General features: G+C 39.0%; 1 protein-coding gene and 1 non-coding gene across 2 annotated transcripts in view; both read left to right on the top strand.

Annotated features, from left to right (window-relative positions):
* Window positions 1-26,597, top strand: part of Lrrk2 (leucine rich repeat kinase 2) — a 144,625-nt gene that overhangs the window by 80,230 nt on the left and 37,798 nt on the right. Inside the window, exons 32-39 of the mRNA XM_028869259.2 lie at window positions 2,680-2,881; window positions 4,043-4,131; window positions 10,635-10,822; window positions 11,712-11,866; window positions 13,408-13,554; window positions 18,642-18,833; window positions 19,841-19,987; window positions 23,279-23,379. Of these exons, the coding sequence (XP_028725092.2) occupies window positions 2,680-2,881; window positions 4,043-4,131; window positions 10,635-10,822; window positions 11,712-11,866; window positions 13,408-13,554; window positions 18,642-18,833; window positions 19,841-19,987; window positions 23,279-23,379 (1,221 nt within the window). The remainder of the gene's footprint in view (window positions 1-2,679; window positions 2,882-4,042; window positions 4,132-10,634; window positions 10,823-11,711; window positions 11,867-13,407; window positions 13,555-18,641; window positions 18,834-19,840; window positions 19,988-23,278; window positions 23,380-26,597) is intronic.
* Window positions 10,373-10,464, top strand: LOC114693090. The gene has a single exon (XR_003734506.1). It is a non-coding gene; the product is annotated as a small nucleolar RNA U83B (small nucleolar RNA).

Below are 26,597 nucleotides of genomic sequence, written 5' to 3'. Positions count from 1 at the left end.
TTTATCATCTGCGTGGTTCCTTCAGAATTCTTTTTCTGGTGGTTTCAAATTTTTAAAATTCTGATCTCTATCTCTTAATGTTGTGAGTTGTCAAGACCACTAGCAATCTTTAAATAATGACCTAATTCAGAGAGCTAGGTTCCATCTTAAGATTTGTGTTTTAAATTCCTATACTCTCTTTGGTAAGCCTCCTCCTTAGAAAGCATGAGTAAATGGGTCATCAGGAAGAATATACAAGTTTCCAGTACTCACAGGAAGGGAATAAGGTTGACATTTTTGGCAAACGCTCCAGGTACTTCAGTGTGGAAAACACAATGCTGCATCTCTCTGTGTTGACTCTGTGGAGATCCCAGAATGTAACCAGAACTTGGTGCAGTCTGGGTATCCCGGAGTAATTTCTTACAGGGCCACACTGCATTCTCAAAACTGCTCCTCCAGCTTGGAATGCTAAATGATAAGCCTTGTACAGCTCCACTGTGGCCTGTCAGCTCAGCTCTGCCACACTCACAGGTTCTGCTCCTTTCAGAAAACAGATGGGCCATCTATGGCTGGGTTTGTCTCTGTGGCACCCAGAGAGAGAAACTCTTTAACATGCATTTGATAGTTACTAAAAGTCTTCCTGATTTGGGTGGTGTTTGTATAAAAATGGCGTCATGTATTAGAAGCTTTCTGTGTTTCTTCCCCCTCCCCCCAACTCTCCTGCATGACTGATAAGATTAGGGATAGTATGGCTTCTTTAAAACACAAATATGCAAAATTCACTCACTGGATTAATCTGAGTTAATCCAGTTAGTTTACTTCTGTGGCTTTAATTGCACCTAAAGAATGTCCTTGTTCCTCGGGATATTTTATTAGTTTTTCCTTTTTCCATTGTTGCTTAAGCACAGATCAGGTATTTAAAGGACCATTTTTAGAAGATGAGTTTGTTTTGTAAAAAGCCTGAATTTAGCTGAAGCAAGCCTGTAAGTGAGGTAGATGGGGCAGTAGTCCTGGCTGATGCTACTGTGGGGAGGTGACTAGGTTAATACTACTTGGAGACAGCTGCAAGTTATTACTGTCAATCAGTGAGACCAGATTCCTTCTTGTACTTATAAATGAATCTTTATACAAAGAACCAAAAGATGCTTCCCTAAATGACAGTATTACTAAATAGAAATTCATATTGCTAATGGCTACCTCATTCTGGCACCCTGGCTGGCCTCACTGTTTCTTTCAGATGACTGGGTAGGAGAGCCTGCCTTGCTGGGATACCATCCTCTCTGAGGCTTGCAACCCATCTTCAAGGAACAGCTTTGAATTGATTAGAGAGCACTCCATGCTATGCCCCATTTATCTTCTTTTTGTCTTGACTCTTTCCAAACCTTTCCTTGTACTTATAAACACCTACCTGTCTCTTTAGAAGAGTTTTTGTTTTCCTTCCCTACCTCAGCTTGGTACTGATCCCATTATCAAGGTGAGCAGTGAAGGAAATATGGGACAAAACCTCACTCAATGGGGACCATATCCCTTTTAACAGGCTCCAGCCCATTTGCATCCTCCTGCTGCCCGGGATCCACCCTTCAGCACTCTTCCCCTTTTTTGATTTGTTTCCTGTGAGACATTCACTTGTCTCCGTAGATCTGTTTCCTTCCTTGGCTTAAAACCATAACCTTGAAATTGAAGTTTTATGTTGTCTTAATTTGTGAATAATGAAGAGATATGTTAGTAGGATTATACATTGTCTTCTGGGGCAGTGGCTATCTATTTTTGAATGACTGCAGGAAAATATGGAAGTAGTAGTTCTCAGTTCTGGAAACAAAGCGGTGCGCGCAAGCAGAGGGGAGTTAGCCACAGTTTTGTTTTTATGTGTGTTGGAAAGACCCAGTTTCTTGAGCCTAAGAATAAGTTAGAAATTCTGATGGGTAGAACTAGTGTAGGCATCATATGGATCCAGACATGAGGAGAGGTTGCCCCCTAGTGGTTCTCAGACACATTTGGTTGCTATTTTTAGAGTTGTATTTCTCTTTAAAATTAGACTTTTGAAGGGTAAAAAGAAAGCCCAGAAAAGATATCTGTTATTGAAACCATTATCTCAAGACCCTCATTTGAAAATCTCACTCTCTCTCAGTCCATGTTGTGGACAATGAGCTTGCTTTCAGGTCGGGATCATTGATTGCTGTTTAGATAAATCTTACTTTCCAGAGTTTAAGGTTCCATCAGAGAATATAACTTGGGGAGGAGATTTCATGTCTCCAGATCTAACTCTTGATATCTATGGTCCAATAGTTCAATACTTATGGGTGTATTTTCATCTCATAAAGAAATATCCCAAAGCTCTCAAAACAGACTAATGTCTTACCCCACCAATGTACTGCACATAACCTCAGTGCATTTGGAAACGAAATCACTCTCTCTTGGTTAGTTATTTGCCTTTGTTTTTGAAATGGATTTTCTGTATTACTAGATAACTGTTTCCATGCTATTTTATTTGCAGCTTTTCCCCCTCAAATTGACTCCATGTTCATAATTTACTTACTTTAATTTCATCTTCTATTCATTATCATTTAGATAGGCTTTACATCTTGTTTCAATTTTATTATAAACACATCCATCAAGTAAAAATGGTTGTGGCTGAATTTACCATACAACACATCTGTGGTTTAAACGGATTTCTACACCTTGTCATTTGTAATTTCATAGATCCGAGATCAGCCTGTGGTTGGGCAGCTCATTCCAGACTGCTACGTGGAACTGGAGAAAATCATTTTGTCAGAGCGCAAGGCCGTGCCAGTTGAGTTTCCTGTAATTAACCGGAAGCGTTTATTACAACTCGTGAAAGAACACCAGCTGCAGCTGGATGAGAACGAGCTCCCACACGCTGTTCATTTCCTAAACGAGTCAGGTTGGTTGGTTGGTTGGTTCTGGATTCTGCTTTTTGGTGCTAGGTCGGGATAATTTGAAGAGATCTCTGAATCTTGTATATAACCTCTATTCAAAGTTTAAGAGAATGCCAATAAAATTCTTAAACAGGTCACTGGTGGATTTTATCTTTTGTAAGGCCACCATATGTATGAACCTTCAATCACATACCATGTCCTAGGAGAGCATATTTGGAAATTGTCTAAGGACAAAGTATGAAAGACTCCCTGAGCAGGAGTGAAGACATGTGGGTCCAGGGACACAGTTTTGCTGTTATGAGACAATGGACCCTCAATGTCACCATGTCCTTTCATAGTATCACATTTTTGTGTGAGCATTGTTTTTATATAGCAGTTTTACTGCAGTGGGTCACTGGGTCACCTTAGACAGTAGAGGGTTGTGTGATATGATATCACAGTTAAAGTCTCAGCCCACTACAGCCCCAAGCCATGCTGGCCCCTTCATTGCTAGCTTGCAGATCATGTCAGTTGATTTGTAGTCCCAGAGGAAATGGCCAGGAATCTGTTTTGATCCTCGTATTCTGTTGTATGGAAAATAGCTTCATGGATTCCTTTCTTATTTCTTAAATCAGATATGCTGAGATATGTGTTGTTTCTTTTCCATATGGAAATTAAAACATATCTTTGCCCTATGCATGTAAAATAGCAGCTCTAGACCTGTGGGTTGTGACCTCTTTGGGTGTGTGTGTGTGTCACCTATCAGATATCCTGCCTTTCAGGTATTTACATGATGATTCATAGCAGTAGCAAAATTACAGTTATGAAGTAGCAACAGAATAATTTTATGGTTGGGGGTCACCACAACCCAAGGAACTATGTTAAAGGGTTGAAGAACTAGGAAGTTTGAAAACCACTGATGGAGAAGGTTCACGAGAATATTGCAAATTTGCATTTATCAACAGACACTTTCCAGAGCATGCTGGGATTCCAATATATGAACAAGTTGTATAGTTCAAAAGTAACTTTCTTTACCCCTTTGGGGCTTTAGAGCCCAGGAGTAGCATGGGCGGGGTTTCCAGGGTCCTCCTCTGTGAGACCCTCAATGTAACTGGCTACACCGGAGTCTCTGGGGCTTTGTATTATTCTGTATCCCACTTTTCACAGTTTGATGATTTTCACTGCAGGCGTCCTTCTGCATTTTCAAGACCCCGCGCTGCAGCTAAGTGACCTGTATTTTGTGGAACCCAAGTGGCTTTGTAAAGTCATGGCACAGGTTGGTGTTTTATATTTGGGGGAACGGAGGTTGTGATTGAAGAGCAGAGCAGGGGGGCACCCAGAGCATTTAGCATTTTAGTTTTTGGGATCTGAGAAGGCTGGGGCCACTGTAAATATAGAAAGCCATAGACCATTTGATGGGGAAGACTGCTAAAAGAGCTTCTTTGAAAGGGCAGGCATCTTAATGTTCATGTTCTTGTCTTCATTTTCAACTCCTGGGCAGATATCTAGACACCAGTGCTAAGTTTGGTTGCTGACTTCATTAAGTGAGCAAAAGCTTTGTGAAAATCTTTAGGGTAAATACATATGAGGAACCTGGGTTGGTGGGGCTATGAAATCCAGCTAGAAAGTACGCAAGAAGGCCAAACATGGTGGTTTGTGCTTATAATGTCAGTGCTTGGAAGATGGAGGCAGGAGGATCCACAGACATTCAAGGTCGTCCTCAGCTGTGTAGAGAGTTCCAAGCCAGCTGAGGACACATGCAGTCCCTTTTTCAACATAAAATGAAAAAATTTAAAGACCATTGTCTTAGTTAGGGTTTCTATTGCTGTGAAGAGAAACCATGACCACAGAAACTCTTAGAAAGGAGAACATTTAGTTGAGGTGGCAGCTTACAGTTTCAGAGGTTCAGTTCATTATCATCATGATGTGGAGCACGCCGGTGTGCAGGCAGACTTGGTGCTGGCTATATCTTCATCAGAAGGCAACAAAAGTAGACTCAGACCTGGCGGTATCTTGAGCACAGGAAAACTCAAAGCCTGCCCCCACAGTGACTACTTCCTCCGACAAGGCCACACCTACTCCAACAAGCCACGCCCCCTAGTAGTGCCACTCCTTATGAGCTCATGGTGGCCAAATTACATTCAAACTACCACAGCTATGGACGATACTTTTCAGAGGTCCAAATATTTCTACTTTTGAAAACTGTATTGGTAGTTACGTTTGTCTATTCATTTTTCACATAGAAAATTATTTTTTCCTCCTAATAATAGTACACTACCCATGAGTTTGTATAGAGCAATCACAAAAGCCACATGTAGATTTTCCATATGAAATTACTTGAGAGAGCACACCAGCTCAGGCTTTCCCAGCACGGTTGACACCATTCTTCATTGCACTGGACTGGAGTGTGACTTTTTTGTGGCGTTGATAGCATCATTTTGATCCCTGCTTTCTAGGTTACAGTTGTATCAGCCTTGACAAGGAAAGTTTGTCTGGACATTTCTAAATAGTGCTGAGGGGTACAGGCCCACAATAGCTAAGGACCACTGTGTTTCACTTATTCATGGCTGAGAAGAATTCAGGGTGAAGCCTCTAGCTCTCACATTCATTGGTAATTATTTTATTTATGAAAATAATTTACAGCTTTACATGTGGCTTCCGAGTCTCTAACATGATTATCCATTTTCATATTGGAAATCTTTCTCCATTAGACTGTAATGCTAATTAAATTTCTTCAAGCAATCCTGAATAGTACTGTTTAAATCTATTTAAAGATAGAAGGGGAGTTATTTTGAAGAGGGAATTTCAGTTGAGGCTAAATCCTATCCCCTGGCACTGAAGAGAACATTTCAACAACAGTGTAATTGGCATTTAATTGCAGTGTGTCTGTTCTAATAGTAGATATTTTCAAATTGGTTGCCACATTTCTGCCCAAATGCCACAGATGGCATGAATTTACTATGTAGGGCATGGTGATGGAGTCAGCGGTGTCCTGTGCTTAGGGGCACTTTATATGGAGTCAGCATTACCTGAGTTGGAATCTATTCCCCATAGGACATTTCCTCTTGTTTTTCCTGTTTTTAGCCATTGTGTCTTCAGTTAAATAAGGACAATTACATTTTTTTTGTGTGTGTTGCATTCCAATTTAATGTAAATGAAAGGAAATTATAGCTTTATATCTAGTACTGATTTGACCTGTCTGATAATTTAAAGTGTTCTAATTTTGGAAATTTAAAAATAACTTTGAAGACAATATAGAAGTACAAAGGTAATTTTGGGGAGTGTGCCAAATATGGAGTCAAATAAAAATATGTGTGGGTGAATGCATTATTCAGAAGCATGCTGCACCCTGTTGGTTTTGCTGCGTAAGTGCAGCACCACGGCAGACAGAAGCTCCATATAAACAAGAGCAGGAGAAAGCTGCACCCACAGTGATAAGTTTCTATGTGACTTAACTTGTATCTGTGGATAATGGTATTAGAAATGGGCATGTCTTACAGAGTAGCGTAAGGAAGGTGTCTGCATCAGTTTTCCTTTTTATAGAGCACAAACAAAAATAAAAGCAAACAACAAAACACCTCCTAGGGGAACAAAACAAAACAAAACCCAGCAAACACAAATCTCCCAACTCAAATCCAAACCCAAACCAAACCAAAGTAGGTTCCTACTGTGATCATAACAAGGTTCCTGGAGATTCTATGAAGTAACTAACTTGAAACCTCTTGGACATTCTTCTTCTTATCCTAGGTATGGTGTTATGATGCTAATGTAAGTGAATTTGGGGTCAGGGAGATAGAGTCTCACTCTGTAGTGCAGACTAGCCTAGAGACTATACAGCTCAGGTTGGCCTAGCCCAGCCTGGATTTGAATCCACAGCAATAGTCACGTTTTAGTCTTCCAAGTGCTGGAATTACAGGTGTGAGTCATTATGCATGACTTTGAAGTGAAAATGAAATCAAGAATTCAAACAATTCAAAGATACTATGAAAGATTTAAAAGGTCAGTCAAATGATCATTTAAATTTCTTCTTAGCAGAAGCAACAAAGGTGTTCACTTTTGTTTGTAATGATACATTGAAATAAAGGGAATGTGGCTATAAATAACCAAGTTAAAATAAGAGCAAGTTTGTACGATACCAATCAGCAAAAATAAATAAGGGTATTCACCTCCATGCGTCACCAGGACAGGACAGGTATGATTTCATTTCCTGGTGGACAAAGTCTAATGAACCCACATTTGTGCTCTGAGCTGGTATGCCATGGAAGTTATTAAACAATGTTCAGCCAAGGTAGGGATATGTTTGCAAAACTCATTTAACTATGCGATAAAGAGATACAAAAGAGACCTATTGGACTAACTAAGTGGCTCTTTAACAAGCTAGCATGGTGAATTATTCTGGGTGAAATACATAGGGAAATGCAGACTTCTTGCTTGAAAAAGTCTGTAATTTAAGCATATGAGTTGGTAGATATGTAGACTCTTCAAAGGTGATAAAACTAATAATATTTCAGATTTTATCACTGTATGAAGGGTCACTCCCAAACTTGGAAATTGAAAATTCTACGTGTTTCTTTTTTCTAATTACTTCTTTTACTTTTGAAATTATGATATAATTACATAATTTCCCCATTTCCTTTGGTCCCTCCAAACCCTTCCTTATACACCTCCTTGAGCTCTTGCACATTCATGGCCTCTATTTTATTATGAATTATTGTTGCATGCCCATATATATCTGTGTCTACATATATATATTTCTAAATACACCTTGCTCCGTCTGTACATTGTTGTTACTTGTATGTATCTTTTCAAGTCTGACCTTTTGGTATTGGATAGCTAATTAATGTGCTCTTCCCTGGGGAAGACTGAGTCTCACACTCTCAGCATTCCTTAGTTGCCTGTAGTTCTCTGTGTAGGGTTGAGGTCTCCTGGGCTTCGCTCCATCCACGTCAGCTTGTTTATTGGCTTCATCCTTGTTCAGTAATGTCTGGGGAGTCATGTTGGTGAGACTTTACAGATACAGCTTCTGACATTCCTAGGAGACAGTCTCACAGGAAACGCCCAGCTCCTTTGGCTCCTACAGTCTTCCCATCCCATCTCCTATGATGTTCCCTGAGACATAGGTTTGGGAGTTGCTCCTTAGATGTATCCATGGAGACTGGCTTTCACAACTTTGCATTTGGATTGGTTGTGGTTTTTGGTAATGGTTTCCATCTGTTGCAAAGATGAGCGCTGAGGACTGTACTTACTCGTGGGTATAAGGACAAATGTTTAGAGTGTAGTTAGGGATTATGCTGGTTTAGTAAAAGGGTGGTTGTAGTATCTCCTTCAATACATAGGAGTTCGCTGGACCCGAGCAGTTGGCTAAGTTTTCAGTACCAGGCACAGTGTCCCTCTTGGTGAAGATACCAGCTACAGAGCTCTTGCCTACTGTTAAGGTGTGTGTGGTGCTAATGCACCCCTCTGGTTATTGTTCCATATTGGTCATTGTTGTGGTTCCTAGGCATCATAACTGTGTAGGACTGTTGACTGCTTCCCTCCTTTGGAAGCTTGAATGGCATCTTCTGGTACCATGAGAGCTAGTTCTCAGAGAGGAGGCATTCAAGTCAGCTCAAGCTCAGAGGTCTCTAGGCCCTGCCTCTGAAGTACATGATGTTTTCAGCAATAAAAACATGTTCTACCTCTTCTTCTACCTTGATGGGGCCACCACGGGTAATAGCAATGGTCTGTCAAGTCTGTGAGTCTCTTAGAGAACACTGACCAACAATTTCTTATGGCTTCCAAGTAAGTTTTTTTTTTTTTTTTTTTTTTTTTTTTTTTTTTTTTTTAAAGCATTTTAAGTCTATGTTAATCAGGCTATTGGTCTGTAGTTTTCGTTCTTTGCCATGCCTTTATTTTGGTAGTAGAGTGATACTGACTTTGTAGAAAGGATTTAGAAGGAATCTTTTTTTCTTCTCTTTTCTCTCCTTAAAAAAATCATTTAAGGATTGTCTGTAGATCTTTGAACATGTGATAGAATTCTGCTGTGAATACATCTAGTCCTAGACCTTTTTTTTTTAAAAGCTGGAGGGCTCTTTTATTGCTATTTCAGCCTCCTCATTTGTTATGGGTCTGTTGAGGTAGCTGAACTCTTCTTGGTTTAAATTTGATGGTTTGGCTGAATCTAGAAACTCATCCATTTCTTTTAGGTTTTTCAGGTTAGTGGAGTACAGGTTTCGAAAATGGAACTTCGTTAGCCCAAATGTTGGTGGACAGAGGGGCCGAAGGTACCAGTTCAGAAAAAGATAGTTAGGATTTCCACATAAGTAGTTGAGCTATACTAAATGCTCCAAATCAGTTTTTTCAAATTATACAAACTGAACAAAATTTATTCAGTGTCTTCCATGTTTCAGATGTCCTACTTTTGAGGTTAGAGCACAGTCTGTCCCCTTACAAAGCTGACATGAAAAGGAGAAAAAAATAACCAACGCATACGCATGTGAGACACCAGAGGGTGCAGCCTGCTTTAAGAAGGGTGGCATATGCCTGGGCACAGCACATTGTCAGAAGGTCTCAGCAACTCAGGGGTAGTCAGTGACCGTTCCTTGTGTTAGAAGAATTGTCTGGAACTACCATGAAGGACAAAGGGCAGGAGAAGGCATAATCAACACACTTTCCTACACACAAGCGCATTGGACATAGTCATGACATACCAGCTGGTTAAATGGGTGGTAACTTCCTTGGTTTAGTAAATATCACACATATGAAATAGAAAGACAGAGGTGACAAAAATAAGTCCGTAAGCCTGAGAGTTTTACTGTCTAATACCTCAGTGAACAGATAACAAAGACAATGTTTGCATCTGCTTAGGAACCCTTTATACATCACAGAGGTGTGGAGAAAATCAGTCTCAAATATCTTTTAAAAAGAAACCTATCTGAAGTTCATTGAATATGTAACTATGGTCCACACAGGGGCTTACTTTTTATTAAAAGTAATAAAAAGCTTAAAATTATCATACACACTTCTTAAGCTTTACATACAATATGTTCATTCCTCTATCAACGTAAGATGGAGCCATCTTTATTATCTCATTTCAGAGAAGGAAACCATCTTAAAACAAAACAAAAACAAAAACAAAACACAAACAAAAACACACACACCCAAAAAGCCAGATACCTTCCCAAGGTCCCACAGACAGTAACAGAGCCTCCATTTGGACTTAGGTTCTTCAGATCCACATTCATATTCTTAACTGGAATGATACTATCTAATGCCCCAAATATATTGGAATCACTGAGGCGGCATGTTGAAAGGTAGATTCCCCTGCCTCTATCCAGATTTACTTGGAGATATCCAAGTAAATATCCAGTCTTGGAGATATCCAAGACTCACACTTGACCAGTAGAATCCTGTAACAGGGTGTGGTCACACTACTTCTTTTCCATTGGTGGATGCTGCCTCCTAACATGGAAATGTCAATGTATACAGCCAACCTGCTGGATTAATATCTAGAAGATAATTTCTTGGAATGTAAAGGAATATGTCAGTGATGAGACTGCAGAATGAATGCTGGGGATTGGGACCAAGAAAATTCTGAAGAACTGAATCCTCCTCCCTTACTTTTCCAAATTGGACATCCCGCTGGGCCATGCTATTTGGCTGCACTTCTGCCTTCGATCTTCGATCTTGCCTTATTCCAACTTCTCTCCTTACTTGCAATGAGTGAAAGGACAAGCAATGGTTTAAGTTGGAAACATTTCAGAAAATGAATGCTAGTAATTATGAGTTGGAATCTTTCAGATTTTGACAGTGAAAGTGGAAGGCTGTCTGAAGCACCCGAAGGGCATCATTTCACGGAGAGATGTAGAAAAATTTCTTTCAAAGAAAAAGCGATTCCCAAAGAACTACATGACACAGTACTTTAAACTATTAGAAAAATTCCAGATTGCCTTGCCATTGGGAGAAGAATATCTGCTGGTTCCAAGCAGGTAAGACAGACCTTAAAAATTCAACAGAAATTGACCATATTATAGTATTTTCATTGACAAAGTAATTTTTTTCTGTAGTAGATGTATTTTTTTTTGGGGGGGGGGTAAACTTTCTGGCAATACATAGCATATTTTGAAAAAGAGTGAAGTTGATTAACATCTTAAGAAAATAAATTATTTTATGCATATAATTTCTATTTGGCTTAAGAGCACTCAAATTACTTAAGGGAGGTTAATAGTGAAGCTGTGTGCACATGCGCAGCTATCTTCACTTGGCAATGAAACAGTTAAGTTAGGGAAGCTTAAGAGAGACAGTGTGTTTCCAACAGAGTTGAAAAGAATAGGCGTCATGGTGAAGAACCATATTCTAACCCTGTTTCAGAAGCTTCTTATATTGCTTTGGAATTATTGTCAATGGAAATGACATTGGAAATGGAAATATTGCTTTGTTATATTGTCAATGGAAATGCACTAAAGTGTTAAGAGTGCAAATTATATAGATTAATGGATGTAACCAATTCTAAATATTGATATGTACTTGTTTCTAGGACATGCATTTTTTTCACATTTCATGTAATACCTGCTTTTATACTAATTGTATTAATTTATTAGTGTACATAGGATTGTTGAAAGTTTTTTGTACATCTACTTCATCTGAACATGCATTTGAATTAAGTGACCTCCAAATTCCTGATGTGGAAGAGCATGTGACAAGAGAATATTATTAAAAAAAGTGTGGAATAGTTATTTCCCTGGGTTTAAAGCAGTGAAAAATTGGGGCCACCAGGCTCAGGTTGCCATGCTCAGGCCACCAGGCTCAGGTTGCCATGCTCAGACTAACAGGCTCAAGGTGCCATGCTGGGTTTCTGATAGCCTCTACCTTCTACAGCTTATCTGACCACAGGCCTGTGATAGAGCTTCCCCACTGTGAGAACTCTGAGATCATCATTCGGTTATATGAAATGCCATACTTTCCAATGGGATTTTGGTCAAGACTGATTAATCGATTACTTGAAATCTCACCTTTCATGCTTTCTGGAAGAGGTATGTATTTAACAATCCTTACTATTTAGACAAAGTAGAAAGAAATGTTGAAAGTAACATGGTGTTTCCCAGAGTTAAAAGAGTGTTCAACACATGACGACGCACCAGCTTATACAATTTACTGGGAGGAAAATGCCTTAGTTCTTATATAAATGCATTTCCATCAACTTTGAGTATTGTACTTCACAAGACTTAACAAACAGGAATCATATAGCTTTAAAAGATGGGGTTTAGTGGGAGCCATTGATTTAAGTGTACACATATACACACTCACACACATACACATACACACATAAACCCTCACACACATACACACATAACACTCACATACATACCCACATGTACACACACACACACACACACACACACACACACACACACCACAGACATGTAAAGAGGGCTTTTCCTCAGCAAGCATAACAGGTCTTGGCTTTCTGAGAGAGGCTCTGATCCCAGTCTTCTGCTGTTCATCTCCCAGGGACTTGGAGAAAGGGCAAAACTGTGTTTATGTAGTAAGCTTTCTTTCTAGAGTCAGAGGCATTGTAACACTACAGGAAACTATCAGTGGATTTTGGGCAAAAGATATCTGCAAATGTTACTGGTTTCTGAAAAAAAAAACTTTATGTTTCTTGGTACTAATGAGTACAAGTAGTTAAAATACATTTAAAAGTTCAAGAATGGTATTAATATAATTGATTTTTACAAAAATTATGAAAACTTACTTGTGATTATTTGTATATTAACCATGTCAAACTCCTTTGTGGTGATATATTGTATACCCCCATATATTGTACACCCCAATAAACTTACCTGGGGTCAGAGAACAGAACAGTCACTAGATTAGAAATAGAGGCCAGACAGTTGTGGCAGACATACCTTTTAATCCTATTACTTGGGAGGCAGAGATCCATCTGGATCTCTGTGAGTTCAAGGTCACACTGAGAACTGAAGCAGGTGTGGTGGTATACACCTTCAGTTTCAGCACTTGAGATCTCATGTCTTTGCTTGGGAAAGACATACATCTTTAATCCCAGAAAGTGATGACAGGAAGCAGAAAGGTATATAAGGCATGAAGACCAGGAACTAGAGGTTTTTTAAACAGTTCAACTGAGACCCTCGGGGGTGAAGACTCAGAGGCTTTCAGTCTGAGGACTCGTGGAAACAGAATTGACTGAGGAGTTGGCGAGGTGAGGTTGGCTGGGGCTTGTTCTGTTTCTCTGATCTTTCAGCATTCATTCCAATATATGGCTCCAGGTTTTTTTTTTTATTAATAAGATCTTTTAAGATTCGTCTTACACTCCTTATCATGAGCTTGCATTGCGTATTAAATAGTATACAAAGCATTAACTTGTGTGATTGAAATATTAAAGAAAATTTAATATTCATTTGGAGGACTCATAATTAAATCAATCAAAGCTCATTTCAAAACAAATATGTATTACTGTTACTTAAGGTATTACTGGCAATTTTTTTCCCATTTAGGTAATGAAGTAGTTAATAACTAATGGATGCATATGAATCTTTTTGCATTAAACTTTCAGAGAGAGCACTTCGCCCGAACAGAATGTATTGGCGACAGGGCATCTACTTGAACTGGTCCCCAGAAGCATATTGTCTGGTAGGATCCGAAGTATTAGACAATCGTCCTGAGAGTTTCTTGAAAATTACAGTTCCATCTTGTAGAAAAGGTGAGGAAATTAACTTGGAAACATGCATGTACCTGTAAACTCATCTAACCTTAAAGATACAATAGGTTTTTTTTTTTTTTTCTGGACCCATGGACATGGTGGTCACCTGTTGTCTCAGCTAATTGGGAGACAGATACAAATTCAAAACAGCTCTACCTCTCCAAATCCAGGGACTTTCCTGTTGCTCTTCTCAAGCGTTGTGACAGTTGTAAGACTAAGGAGCACTTTGGTTTTCTGTTTTATTTTGGATGTTTTTAAGTGTTTACATTAAATGTGTGTGTGTGTGTGAGAGAGAGACAGACAGACACACACATACACACACACACACACACACACACAGAGAGAGAGAGAGAGAGAGAGAGAGAGAGAGAGAGAGAGAGAGAGAGAGAGAGAGAGAGAGAGAGAGAGAGAAGAGACAAGGTCTCATCCTGGCTGGTTGCTATATAGACCAGGATGGCCTTGAACTGACAGAGATCTGCCTGTCTGCTTTTCAAGTGCTGAGACTAAAGGTGTGTACCACCGTGCCTGGCTACATTTTTATTTTACATGTATGGGTGTATTGCCTGCGTGTATGACTGTGTACTACTTGCAAGCCTGGTGCCTGCAGAGGTTGGAAGAGGCATTGGATCTCCTGGGAGTGGAATTGTAGATGGTTGTGAGATGGGAATGGAATCTGGGTCCTCTGAAAGAGCAGTCAGTGCTCCTTGTATGAAAAATAATGGGTTTCACCATGATGTTTTCACACATGTATCTTTATCGTCCCTACCATCTTCATCTACCCTCTGCTGCCCATCATTGCTGACTTGCCCCAAGTGGTTCCCCCGTGATTTCACATCACATATATGCAATTGTGTATGTATCTATACATACAAATGTATGTATGTATGTATGTATGTGTCTATCTATCCATCCATCTATGCATCTAAATTCTGTATATGAGAGAAATTATGGTTTTTGTTGTTTTAACCCCACAGTGTTGTGCTCTCTGGTTTCTTCTTCCCTCCCTTTGAACCTCTTCTCTCCCTGTCCCCATTTGTATCCATGTATGTATTTCTCCATAAAGGATATTTGTATCTAAATCTAAGTCATGATATGAAAGAAAACTAACACTATCTATCTTTCTGAATCTAGTTTATTTGACTTAGCATAAGTTCTCTTAGCATAACTCATCTCCAATTCTGTTTTCCAGCAAATGAGATAATTTTATTTTTCTTATGGCTGAATAAAACTCTAATATGTATATGTATACATATATGTGTATATATTAAGAGTATCTGTCACTTATTCTCTATTCATTCTTCTGATAATGGTCATTTAGGCTGGCTCCATATTTTAGCTATTACAGCGCGGCAGTAAAGTTGATATGAGATGTGTTGATGACAGGCTCAGATGCCTTTAGGCATTTATACAGCTGCTGTGTGATAGTTCTATTTTTAATGTTTTGGGGGGAACCTCCACACTGATTTCCGAAGTGGCTGCACAAGTTTGCATTCTCAACAGCAAGGAATGAGGGTTCCTCCATCCCCACACGTTGTCAGCATTATTTTGTTATTTGTTTTCTTGATGTTAGTCATTTTGACTGGAATATGATGAAGTCCCAAAGGATATTTAATTAGCATTTCTTTGATGGTTAAGGATGTCGAATAGGTTTTCAAACCATTATTGGCCATTACTATTTATTCTTTTGAGAACTCTGTGTTCTATTTATTAACCTATGTATTGAATGGATGAAGACTTTTTTTTATGATTAGTAGGCTGTCTCTTACCTTGGCTGATTATCTTCTTTGAGGTGCAGGAGCTTTAAAATTTCATACAGCCCTACTTGTCGATTCTTGATATTATTTTCTGTGCTATTAGCATCCTTTTCAGGAAGTCCTTTCCCATGCCTGTGTCTTGAAGTGTTTTCCTTATGTTTCCTCTGGCAGTTTTAGGGTTCAAGATCTTACATTAGGGTCTTTGATCCATTTTGAATTGAATTTTGTACAGGGAACAAATTAATTTTTTTCTAGTTCTGTGAAGAATCAAGAATTTTAATATTGATTACAGTGCCTTAGTAGATTGCTTTGAGTAACAGTAGCTTTTATAATATTAACATTAATGAGCATGGGAGGTATTTGCATCTTCTAATGTCTTCCTCGTTTGGAAGGTAGCATACAGAGTCATGGCTTTCATTTGGCATTTGAATGTACATGAATATGTACTCATACTTGGTCATCTGCACTGCCCTGCCTTGTTCCCTTCCTGTCTACCTGGTCACTTCCTCCATCCTGCTCTTTTTCAATTTCTTTTCATATGTTTTAAAGGTTTTATTATGGAAGTCTTTCATTTCCTTGGTTATTTTTATTCCTAGGCACGTTTTTTTATTTTGGAAGTGATTGTATATTGGATTTCCCCCTAAATTCTTTCTTAACAAGTTTATTATTCATGTAGATTGTCTATTGGTTTGTGTATGTTAAGTTTGAAGTATGTGTGCTCTATGGCATTTATTGAATTGTGTGTAATGAACCACTCTTGAATCCCTGAAACAAAGCCAATTTAGTTACAGGGCACGATCTTTATAATGTGTCTTGAATTTAGCTTGCAAGCATTTGACTGAGTATTTTTGCAACTATGTTCATGAGAGAAATTGGTCTATAGTTTCCTTCCTTCCTTCCTTCCTTCCTTCCTTCCTTCCTTCCTTCCTTCCTTCCTTCCTTCCTTCCTTCCTTCCTCCCTCCCTCCCTCCCTCTTTCCCTTCCTTCCTTCCTTCCTTCCTTCCTTCCTTCCTTCCTTCCTTCCTTCCTTCCTTCCTCCTCCCTCCCTCCCTCCCTCCCTCCCTCCCTCTTTCCCACCCCTCCTTCCTTCCTTTCTTTTTCTCTCCCTCTTTAAGATTTTCATGTAGCCCAGGCTGACCTCAGAGCTATTGTATAACTGAGAACGGTGGCCTTGAACTTCTCAGTTTCCTGTGTCCACCTCCTTACACAGTGTTAGTGGACACCAGGACCTCATATCGTACATGCAAAGCAAGCAATCTACCAACTGGGTTACATCCCAGCCCCCTGGTTTTCCTTTTTGTTTGTTTTTAGTATCAGGGCAGAACTGGCTTTGATATGAGTTTTGCAGTGTTAATTCCCTATCTATTTTATGGAACGGTGTGTTGTATGATATTTTGTTTGTGTTCTGGCAAATAAAGCTTGCCTGGAGATCAGAGTACAGAGCTAGCCACTAGTTGACCATAGAGGCTAGGCAGTGGTGGCACACATCTTTAGTCCCAGCACATGGGAGGAAAAAGCAAGATCAGGAGTTCAAAGCCACCCTGGGCTATACAAGATTGAAACAGAGCCGGGCAATGATGGCACATGCCTTTAATCCCAGGATTTGGGAGGTAGAGACAGGAATATAAGGTGGATGGAGACAGGATCACAGTCCCTAATTGGTCTGAAAATTTGTAGAGATAAGAAGTCTCTAGTGTAGTGGCTGCTGCTCTGCTTCTCTGATCTTTCAGCTTTAGCCCTAATATATGATTCTGGGTTTTTATTTAATAAGACAATTAGGATTGTGCTTTAACAGTGTGAGGAGCATAGACATTAGCTTGTTTTAGAGGTTTGGTAGGAGATATCTTTTATTATTGTGTCAGTCTTGTTGCTTACACATCTGTGTGAGCTATCAACTACCCTCTTGACTTAAATTTGATAGATTATGGAACCAATCCATTTTTTTTGTTTGTTTGGAGAGAGTATGTTTTTCCAAGAAATTATTCTCTTTTTTTCACATTCGTTAAAAATTGTTTTGTGACCTTTAATGTGATTTATTTTAGAGAAAGTTCTTGGAGAAGAGGAGAATCGAGCTCCTGTCTGTTGGATGGAATATCTTCAGATATCTACTCAGTCCATTATTCTGTGATGCAGCTTAACTCTGTTGTCTCCATTTTCCTTTTTAGTTTGGGTGAACTATGTAAAGATGAGAGTGGAGTGATGAAGCTACCCACTAACTATTGTATCAGGACCTGTGTGAAGTTTATGACTGTTAGGGTTTGTTTTGGGAAATTGGGAACCTCAGTATTAGGTGCAGGTATATTTATAATTGTTGTATATTCTTAGTGAATTGGTCCCTTTACAAGTATATAGTCACTGATATCTTCAGACTATCTTTCATTGGATGTCTGATTTATTAGATATCAGAACCGACCAGCTTGGATTTGGCTTCCACCTACTTCCATTATTTGACTCCGTCTGTGTGTATGTTTGCCAAGGAGATCTGTTTCTGAGAAATGGCTGATGCTAGGACCTGAGTTTTTAATTCAGTCAGTGTGTTTGCATTTTTCTTGGTTATTCGGGGCCCTTTATACTTAAAGTTTACATTGAGAGAGCTTTGCTAATTCCGATGTGTTTGTCTGCTATTGTTCCAGTTGGATGGTTTTTCTTCTTCTTCTTCCTTCCCTTCTCCACTGTTAGCGTTAGGGTTTTGTGTTGACTGACAGGGCATGGTGGATTCTTCCCTATCTGTCCTTTGTTTGTTCCTCTCATGAAGTCTCTTTGCTGTGCTCTTGTGATGGAAGCTTTCTTTCTCTCTCTCTTTTATTTTTTGCACATAGTATTGCTACAGGGTTTCTACTACAGTGCTGGCTTGGTGGTCATAAAATGCCTGAGTTTTGCTTATCTTCATGTGTTCTTATTCCTCAGTCAATTTTAAACGACAGCTTTGACAACTGCAACAATATGTGTTCATGGGTATTTACTTTTAGAGGCTGAATTGTGTTATTATGTGCTTTCCGGGTTTTATGGTTGCTATGAGAGTCCTAATGTTATTCTAATGTTTTTGTCTTATATGTAGGTTGGAATTTTTCCTTTATAGATTTTAGTATTGTTTCTTAGCTTTGTATTTTTGAGATCCTGACTGTAATGTATCCCAAAGAAGGTTTTCTCTGATCTATTTAGGTCTAAATATTGAGGTCCGTTGAGGCCTCAGTGTTTTTATGTTTACGTCTTCCTATAGATCTGGGGGATTTTATGCTATGATTTCATTGACTCTATGCTCTAAAACATTAGTTTTTGCTCACTTACTCATGGTAAGAATTATCCATGAATTCTTCATTTTGAATTATGTAGGTTGTATTCTTTTGGGCCAAGTTGTGGATCACATTGACTCCCTCATGGAAGAATGGTTTCCTGGGTTGCTGGAGATTGACATTTGTGGGGAAGGAGAAACTCTGTTGAAGAAATGGGCACTGTACAGTTTTAATGATGGTGAAGAACATCAGAAGATCTTACTTGATGACTTAATGAAGAAAGCAGAAGAGGGTAGGTGTTGACACAATTTACAAATGATTTTAAGGTGCCCTCACTTTTTAAAATGATTTTAATACATAAAAATTATTCTTATCTGTAATGAGTCATGATACTGTACTCAATTATAGTGACAGTTCAGAAAAGTAAAGTTCACTTAGTGTCAATAATGGCTTGTATTATGTTTCCTCACAATGCTGATTTCCTGTTTAAATACAGGACACTTATTATCATGACTGTATTGGTTATTTTTCCTTTGCAGTGATAAAATACCAAGACTAGGCAAATTATAGAAGAGTCTGTTTTGGGCTTCAGTTTCCAGAGAGTCAGGGTCCATAATGGCGCAGACAACAGATAGCAGTCATAGCAGCTAAGGCTGGAAGCTGGGAGCTCACATCTCAAGTCACAGATAGGAAGCAGAGAGAGAGAGAGAGAGAGAGAGAGAGAGAGAGAGAGAGAGAGAGAGAGAGAGAGAGAGAGAGAGAGTTTACTGGGAATGCATATGGCTTTAGAAAAGTCAAATCCTGCTCTCAGGGACACACTTCTTTCAGTAAGGTCACACTTCTAATCCCCTCCTACTGGGAACTAAATATTCAAATGCCTAAGACCTCTGGGGGACATCTCATCCAAGCCACCACAATAATCTCATCTTGGAGATTGTAAAGGAAACCTGTGTGTGACAGAACTGTTAAGAAGATGGAAACACAGCATTTGCAGGTAGCAGCATTCTTGCCATGCATCTCCATCATAGATGTGGCAGAAATGGAGACTAAGAGTTTCCCAGTCAGAGGCCATCTGGTCTAAGTTAGGTGGGAATTCTACCACGTAGTGAGTGAACCGAGGAGTATGTGTTTAAAATTTTAAATACCTTGATATTAATATTTTAGGTGTTTATCAGATTTTTTTTTCTAGAAAAATCTAAGGCTGGCAGGAAAATCTAAAGATGTGTTTTTCTGTAAGCTAGGACCACAGATTTTTGTATACCTTTACATTTTAAAAATAATCTTTTCCATACTTCTTAGGAGACCTGCTAATAAATCCAGATCAACCAAGGCTCACTATTCCAATATCTCAGATTGCTCCTGACTTGATTTTGGCTGACCTGCCTAGAAATATTATGTTGAACAATGATGAGTTGGAATTTGAGGAAGCACCTGAGTTTCTCTTAGGTAACTATCTCTGTTATATTTGAAATAACAACAAAAAAGAGGAGGATGCGGCCGGGCGGTGGTGGCGCACGCCTTTAATCCCAGCACTCGGGAGGCAGAGGCAGGTGGATCTCTGTGAGTTCGAGGCCAGCCTGGGCTACCAAGGGAGTCCCAGGAAAGGCGCAAAGCTACACAGAGAAACCCTGTCTCGAAAAACCAAAAATAAAATAAAATAAAATAAAATAAAAGAGGAGGATGCAATTTTCTCCTCTTGATTTAGAAAATAATCAGCTATTGTAATCAGATCTTTATAAATCTCAGCCCTTTTTTTATATATTTGATAGAATAAGTGTTCGCTTGGAATGACTTCCTTTATAATTGTGTCGTGTTGCAGAGCTGGAGTTTGCTTTGTGTACATGTTTGTAGACTATATAATGAGGCTAGGCCTAGCAGGAAGATACCTAGCAGGTATCTATGGACTCTGTCCTTGAGCTTCTTCTGCTCATGAGCAATGAGGTGGCAGAAGGGAGATCTTCAGTTGAAATAGCCATTCCTCACCCCAAGAAGGATAAGTAGAGGAGGAACACTTCTGTACAGTCACTGAAGTGAAGCTCATAGGACAATATGGAACCTTTACCAATAGTCATAAGATTTAGGGATTAAAAATCAGGAGCATTAAATTGGTAATATACATGACTTCTGTATATATGTGTATGTGTATATATATATATATATATATATATATATATATATATATATATATATATATATATATATACACACATTTTTTGAGGGGGTGTGCCGAACAGTTCCTGGGTATTGACTGAGCCCATGAATTCAATCAAAGGCTTTTAACAGGGCCTGATGAGAATCACCAAATTCACATAGCATCTTTAGGTGCTTTACCTAAATATTCTTGTTGCTATTATACCACTCTATATGTACCCTGAAGCTTAAAAGATATTTTGGACTATGCTTTATAAAGTTAAGAAGTTGACAAAGTTTACAACTTGCAACTACTTCCTGAAAGAAATGGTGAGCACATGATGTGTGATAGTGTTCTCCAGAATGCTCAAGTGGCCCTTCCACAATAAGAGCTGACATTCTTGTAATGCCTTTGGCGCATGGAAGAACTCAGCACTCTAGTCGTCTCTTTTCAAAGATGTGTTAAGTTTCACCTCTAAATCAACAAGTGAAGGGGGCATATATTAATAGAATAAGCACACCCTGTTATATGTATACATTGTGGAATCTAAGCTAACTATTTGCAATATATATATGGTCTTCTATGATAATAGTTTTTGGTGTTTTGAGAATGCTTAAAACTTGGCCTGTTAGCAATTTTCTAGGTGCAGTATGATACTGCTAAGAGTAGGGTGACGTTCTCAAGTTCAAAAATCTCTCTGGAAGTCATTGGAAAAACAAGACAGTGAGTGGATTTAACCTAAATGTTTCAAGCTAATTTGATTATGCTTGATGAGGTGTCTGCTATTATTGTATGTGAATACATCTATTAATTTAGCTACTATTAAGAAATACCTAAGATCTGTTAAGATATAATAGTATTACATAGTAGGAGGGAAATGAAATAGGATATATTCCTATAACCTGATATTTGTATTTCCAAAATCTGGGATATGACATAAAATGCCAAACAAATTCTTTAACACCTCCCCTTTCTTTTGTTTAGAGTGATGGGAAGTTTAGTATGAACATCAATTTCTTATAACTGTGTCAGTGAATATACTTATAATAGTGAGTTAACTCAAATTGTCTTGTAGGATGTTTATCAGAATCCCTTGTTTCTACCATGTGATGACTGTTTTATCTGTTTCCTATCCCATCTATGACAATTATAACATCTCTCATAGTTGCTAAGCCCCAGGAGATAGGGTCGAGCACCATATTTTCTAAACAACATCGATTTCTAAAACTTTTTTTTTTTTACAGTTAAAGAGTCCTCCCATATTGACACTAGAATAATTTGGACAGAACTGTTAGTCCCCACCCCAAGGATTCTATTTGTTTGCTTATTTTAGGACATGAATGAATTTGCGGTTTCTCTTAATCTTTTCCTTCACAGGGAGAGGCTTAACTGTTACACAGTGATTGTTTGATAAACACCACGACCAAGAGAAACTTGGGGAAAAGAGTTTATTCCAGTTCAGAGCATACAGTCCATTATGAAGGGAGGTCAGAGCAGGAACTCAAGCCAACAACCCGGAGGCAAGAACTGAAGCAGAAACCATAGAGGAGTGCTGCTTACTGGCTTGCTTACCGTGGCTTGCTCAGCCTGCTTTCTAATACAACCGAGGGCCACCTGCCCAGATGCAGCACCACTCATGGTGGGCTGGCCACAGACTTTCCCACATTCCAATCTGATGGTGACATTTTCTCAATTCTCTCTTCCTAGATGACACTAATTCCTGTCAAATTGACAAAAAAGCCAGTCAGAAGAGCAAGTATGAGGTAGATATACATACCTGAATATGTATAGATAGACTTATTTTGTAAAGATGGTTTTGGTATACTTCTGTAGACTTTTGTGGGTTAGAAGAGTTGGGCACATTCCATCTTCAAAAGATTATTCTTCTGGAAAACCAGCATAAATAGATTCTTCAGTGGTCTGATTTGATTGAGAACTAGAGGAGAGCCCTTGCTTTCAATTATCTTTCCTTCCTAGGTATCAGAAACACACAATAGCAGTCCTCAATGTTATATTTTTGTTGGTCACTCAAAGAATGTGACAATGATTCTCAGATAGGAAAGGTCTTTACAGAATCAGGACTCTGTACACCCACCTGAAATGCTGACATATCTTCCACGCATGTGTTTCTTCTCTCTTCCCCTTAGGGTTTTATTTTAAACATCAGAATGATACTGAAAACATCTCATTTTATTTTTATCAGATATGTACAGAAAGTGGACTTAATATGAGTTGGAGGCAAAAAAAATAACAGCATGGTTTGTTTTCAGTGGGCTGTGTTTGAGATTTGCAAAAGTCTATAGAATAGCATTTAGACAATGGCTTGTGGCTGTGAAAGTGTGCAAACTATATCTGCATATAAAGAGACAAGGTTAGAGGAGTAGATCATGGACAGATGGGAGACAGGAAGGCTGGGGGACAGGTCCATGAATGACTTTGACTGTGGCTTTACTGACTAGAAGGGAAGGGAAGCATTCCAAGAGGCTGATTCTATAAACAAGGGATCAGATTTTTCTCAATATACAACAGATACAATTATGGCACATAAAACATTTCTGGTTTCTCTACTTGAGAAGATTAAATGCTTCCTATTTTCTTCTCCAAAGGTGATGGAAGTTTTGGATCAGTTTATCGGGCTGCCTATGAAGGAGAGGAAGTGGCTGTGAAGATTTTTAATAAACATACATCACTTAGGCTGTTAAGACAAGTAAGAAACCCCATGATGTTATTATATTAACTCATGATATTTTCTTTTTACTAGGAAATTTTTATTTCTTAAAAATATGTCAAAATATAAAATAAGGATCCTCAAAAATTTGAATCCCACTTCTTCCTTTCCTTGTCGAGCTAGAAACTTTTGTTTTTTTGCTGCTAAGTGATAAAGAAAAAAGCATTTTGAAAATTCCTCTAATTAGTCCTTAAGTCTGGGGTAAAACCAGGGGGAGATTCACATTTCCTATTTCTCTTGTTAGCTTTGGCATTCGGGACATGCACCATGGGCCAGTCAGAGGATATTCACCAGTATTTCCTGGAATGTAGAATCCTGAGAACTATCAGGGATGTGTTTTGTCTCTTGTGCCCCATAGTATTCAGACCCTTGTCTGCTTCTGTTTGCTTCTGCACCTGAAGTCTAGCAAGTTCCTGATCTCATATTCTATTACCCGCCCCTCCCGCCCCATCCCATCCCCTTTTCCCAAGGCAGGGTTTCTCTGCATAGCCCTGGCTGTCCTGGAACTCATAGAGGTCTGCCTGCCTCTGCCTCCTGGGTGCTGGAATTAAACACGTGGGCCACCACTGCCTGGCCAGACTCTATTTTCTACAGGGTAATTTTTCTTCATTTCCTGTGCCTGGGAGATATTGACATGTTAGTGAACATAGACTATACCCGTTATTAAAGGGTGATATCAATGCTTAAAGATAAGAAATGGCATACATTTTATTTTATAGGATTGTGTGCTCAGGTCACCACTGTCTGACTGGGAGCCTTTACAGGCTGAGTACTGTTGACGTATGCTTTTCAAGTTCAGGTTATATGGGCAGGCAGCACTCAACAGAGACACTATAGTGACTCCCACAGTCAGGATGGCTTTACTCAGGAGGTACTGGGCTTCACCCTTCCCAGTTCACACTGCGCTATTTTCCCTTCTTAATTTGTTGGAGAGTTCTAGATACTTAGTTCTCTGCTCTGTGTCTCTCTTAACTCAGAAGCTTTCTACAGCCAGTTTCATCCAATAAATCCCTTTGCCTCCAGCCTTTGAAAATAAAATGAAAGGACCTTGCCACCGCATTGCTGATTCAGTCCAGCCGGTCTTTGTAATTCGCTTAACTGGTTTCATTTTCTCAAGATGGCCTTTCTTAGTGTGATGAACTAGTTCTAGCCTGGGCAGGTACATTCCACAGACATAGGGGAATTAGACACATGAAGTCTTATGTCTCAAAAGAACCAACAAAAACCCTCCTACATAATAGCCCAGTAAGAAAAAAACAAAACAAAACAAAACAAAACAAAACAAAAAACCGACAGCTCTGGGTCTTAACGAAGTCACTGCCTTTTCTTGTCAAACACTTTTGTTCTGGGTAATGGTGTGTGCACGTTGGTGGAGATCTGTGTCACTGAGCCAATCACTGTGCCAACAAGGGTTATATTGTTTAGAATATTCCCACCACTTGATTTTGTGGCTAGGATTGGGGTCTGTTTTCCTTGAAGTCACTGAATTGCCTAGGTGAAGCAAAATCTCAGATACTTTTAGAAGGAGAGAAAAGGGACTGCAGAGCCAGCAGCAGCTGTTCTAGTCCTTGTTTGGGTCCTGGTAGGAGTTATTTCCTTTTTCTTGACTTTCTGTTCACATTTGGAATAAGGAGAGACAGGACTGGAAGAAAAGTAAACTAACTGTTAATCCTACTGTCATTTAATAGAACTCTAATTTTGAATCTATCCTCACAGTTTTTCTTAATTTATAAAAAATACCATTTGTGATTGAATCCAAATAAATATGGAAAACTTTTAATATTATAGTACAAAATTTTAGTGTGAATAATGAAAAAAACTCTTATTTCAAAGAATGCTGAGAGATTGTTTTTATTGGTAATATCAAAAGTCACACTGTAGTTACAGAAACAAAACTTTTTTTAAAGTGAGGCTAGTCTTTAATTCTAGCATGATCTCTTTCAATCCCAGGGTAATTTGTCAAATAAATTGATTTTTCAGGCTATGTATATATAATATTATATTCTAGAAAGTTTGTAATATATATACATGGAATGCTTGGAAGAAGCAAAACACTAAGAATATACACAGAGCTGGTCAGTGTATCAGCACTGTGGTGTACTGGAGGAATGATGGAAGAAACACAAAATGTAGAATGTACATCTTATACTTCTTTACTTGAAGAAGGAGCAAAAGAAGAAGAAGGAGAAGAAGCGTTTTGTGATTAGTGTTACATTTGGAAGGTTGTCTGCCATGGGTATGACCTGTTGCCTGCCCTGGCTCCTCCCTGTCAACCAGGAAGATGGTCATTACCTATTCTTTCTCCTTTCTTGTCCGAGTCACCAAGGTGCTTTTCCAATATAGAAAACCTGGTTTAGTCTTTTGACCATGTCCAGGAAGGTAAATAGAAGGAATGGGGCTTCCGAATATCAGGTTTAGCTAACTGAGCTGATCAGATATTGTATGAAAAGACTTCTCTCTCCTGAGCAAATATGTCTGCAGTATCAAGCTCTGTTCTTGGAAAAGCCTTTGCTCTCTTGGGATAGCCAACCTCTCTGTGTTAGCTTTCAAAATTCTGCAGACAGTCAAGTCAGCATGGGTACTCCACAGTTTTGAAGCCCCTTGTAAGGAAGCAAGGCTTCTCTTATCATACATAAAACCCAAGTCAGTTTACTATCACAGAAGATAAAAAGTTCAGCTAGGGATGGTCGGTGGTGGCGATGCTTTTAATCCCAGCACTTGGGAGGCAGAGGCAGGTGGATCTCTGTGAGTTTGAGACCAGCCTGGGCTACAGAGTGAGTTCCAGAACAGGCACAAAGCTACACAGAGAAACCCTGTCTTGAAAAACCAAGAAGGAGGAGGAGGAGAAGAAGAAGAAGAGGAAGAAAAAGTTAACTAAAGTATGGTGCCAGATTAAAGAACATATGGAGGAAAGATCAATGGAATTCAGAAACACTACCATAAGAAACTCCAAATAGTCCTCTATGATATAAAAGTGGTTTAGAAGAATGTGCATGTTGAAATAATAAGCCTCAATTAAATTACACTCTCAGAGTTAATGTACATATCCAGAATACAGTTGAACATGGACTTCACATACATTAACGCTATCATTAAGGAGAGTGTCGAGCTGCTTGAGGTGTGATGTAGAGAAAGGTCCATGAAAGCTACAATAGCATTTCTGTTTCTTGTTGAAGTTGGGCATGGTTTCAAGAAGG

The sequence above is a fragment of the Peromyscus leucopus genome, chromosome 20 (assembly GCF_004664715.2).
Source record: "Peromyscus leucopus breed LL Stock chromosome 20, UCI_PerLeu_2.1, whole genome shotgun sequence".
Lineage (NCBI taxonomy): Eukaryota > Metazoa > Chordata > Mammalia > Rodentia > Cricetidae > Peromyscus > Peromyscus leucopus.
The sequence above is the reverse complement of the archived record's forward strand: the minus strand, read 5'-3'. Positions and strand labels throughout refer to the sequence as shown.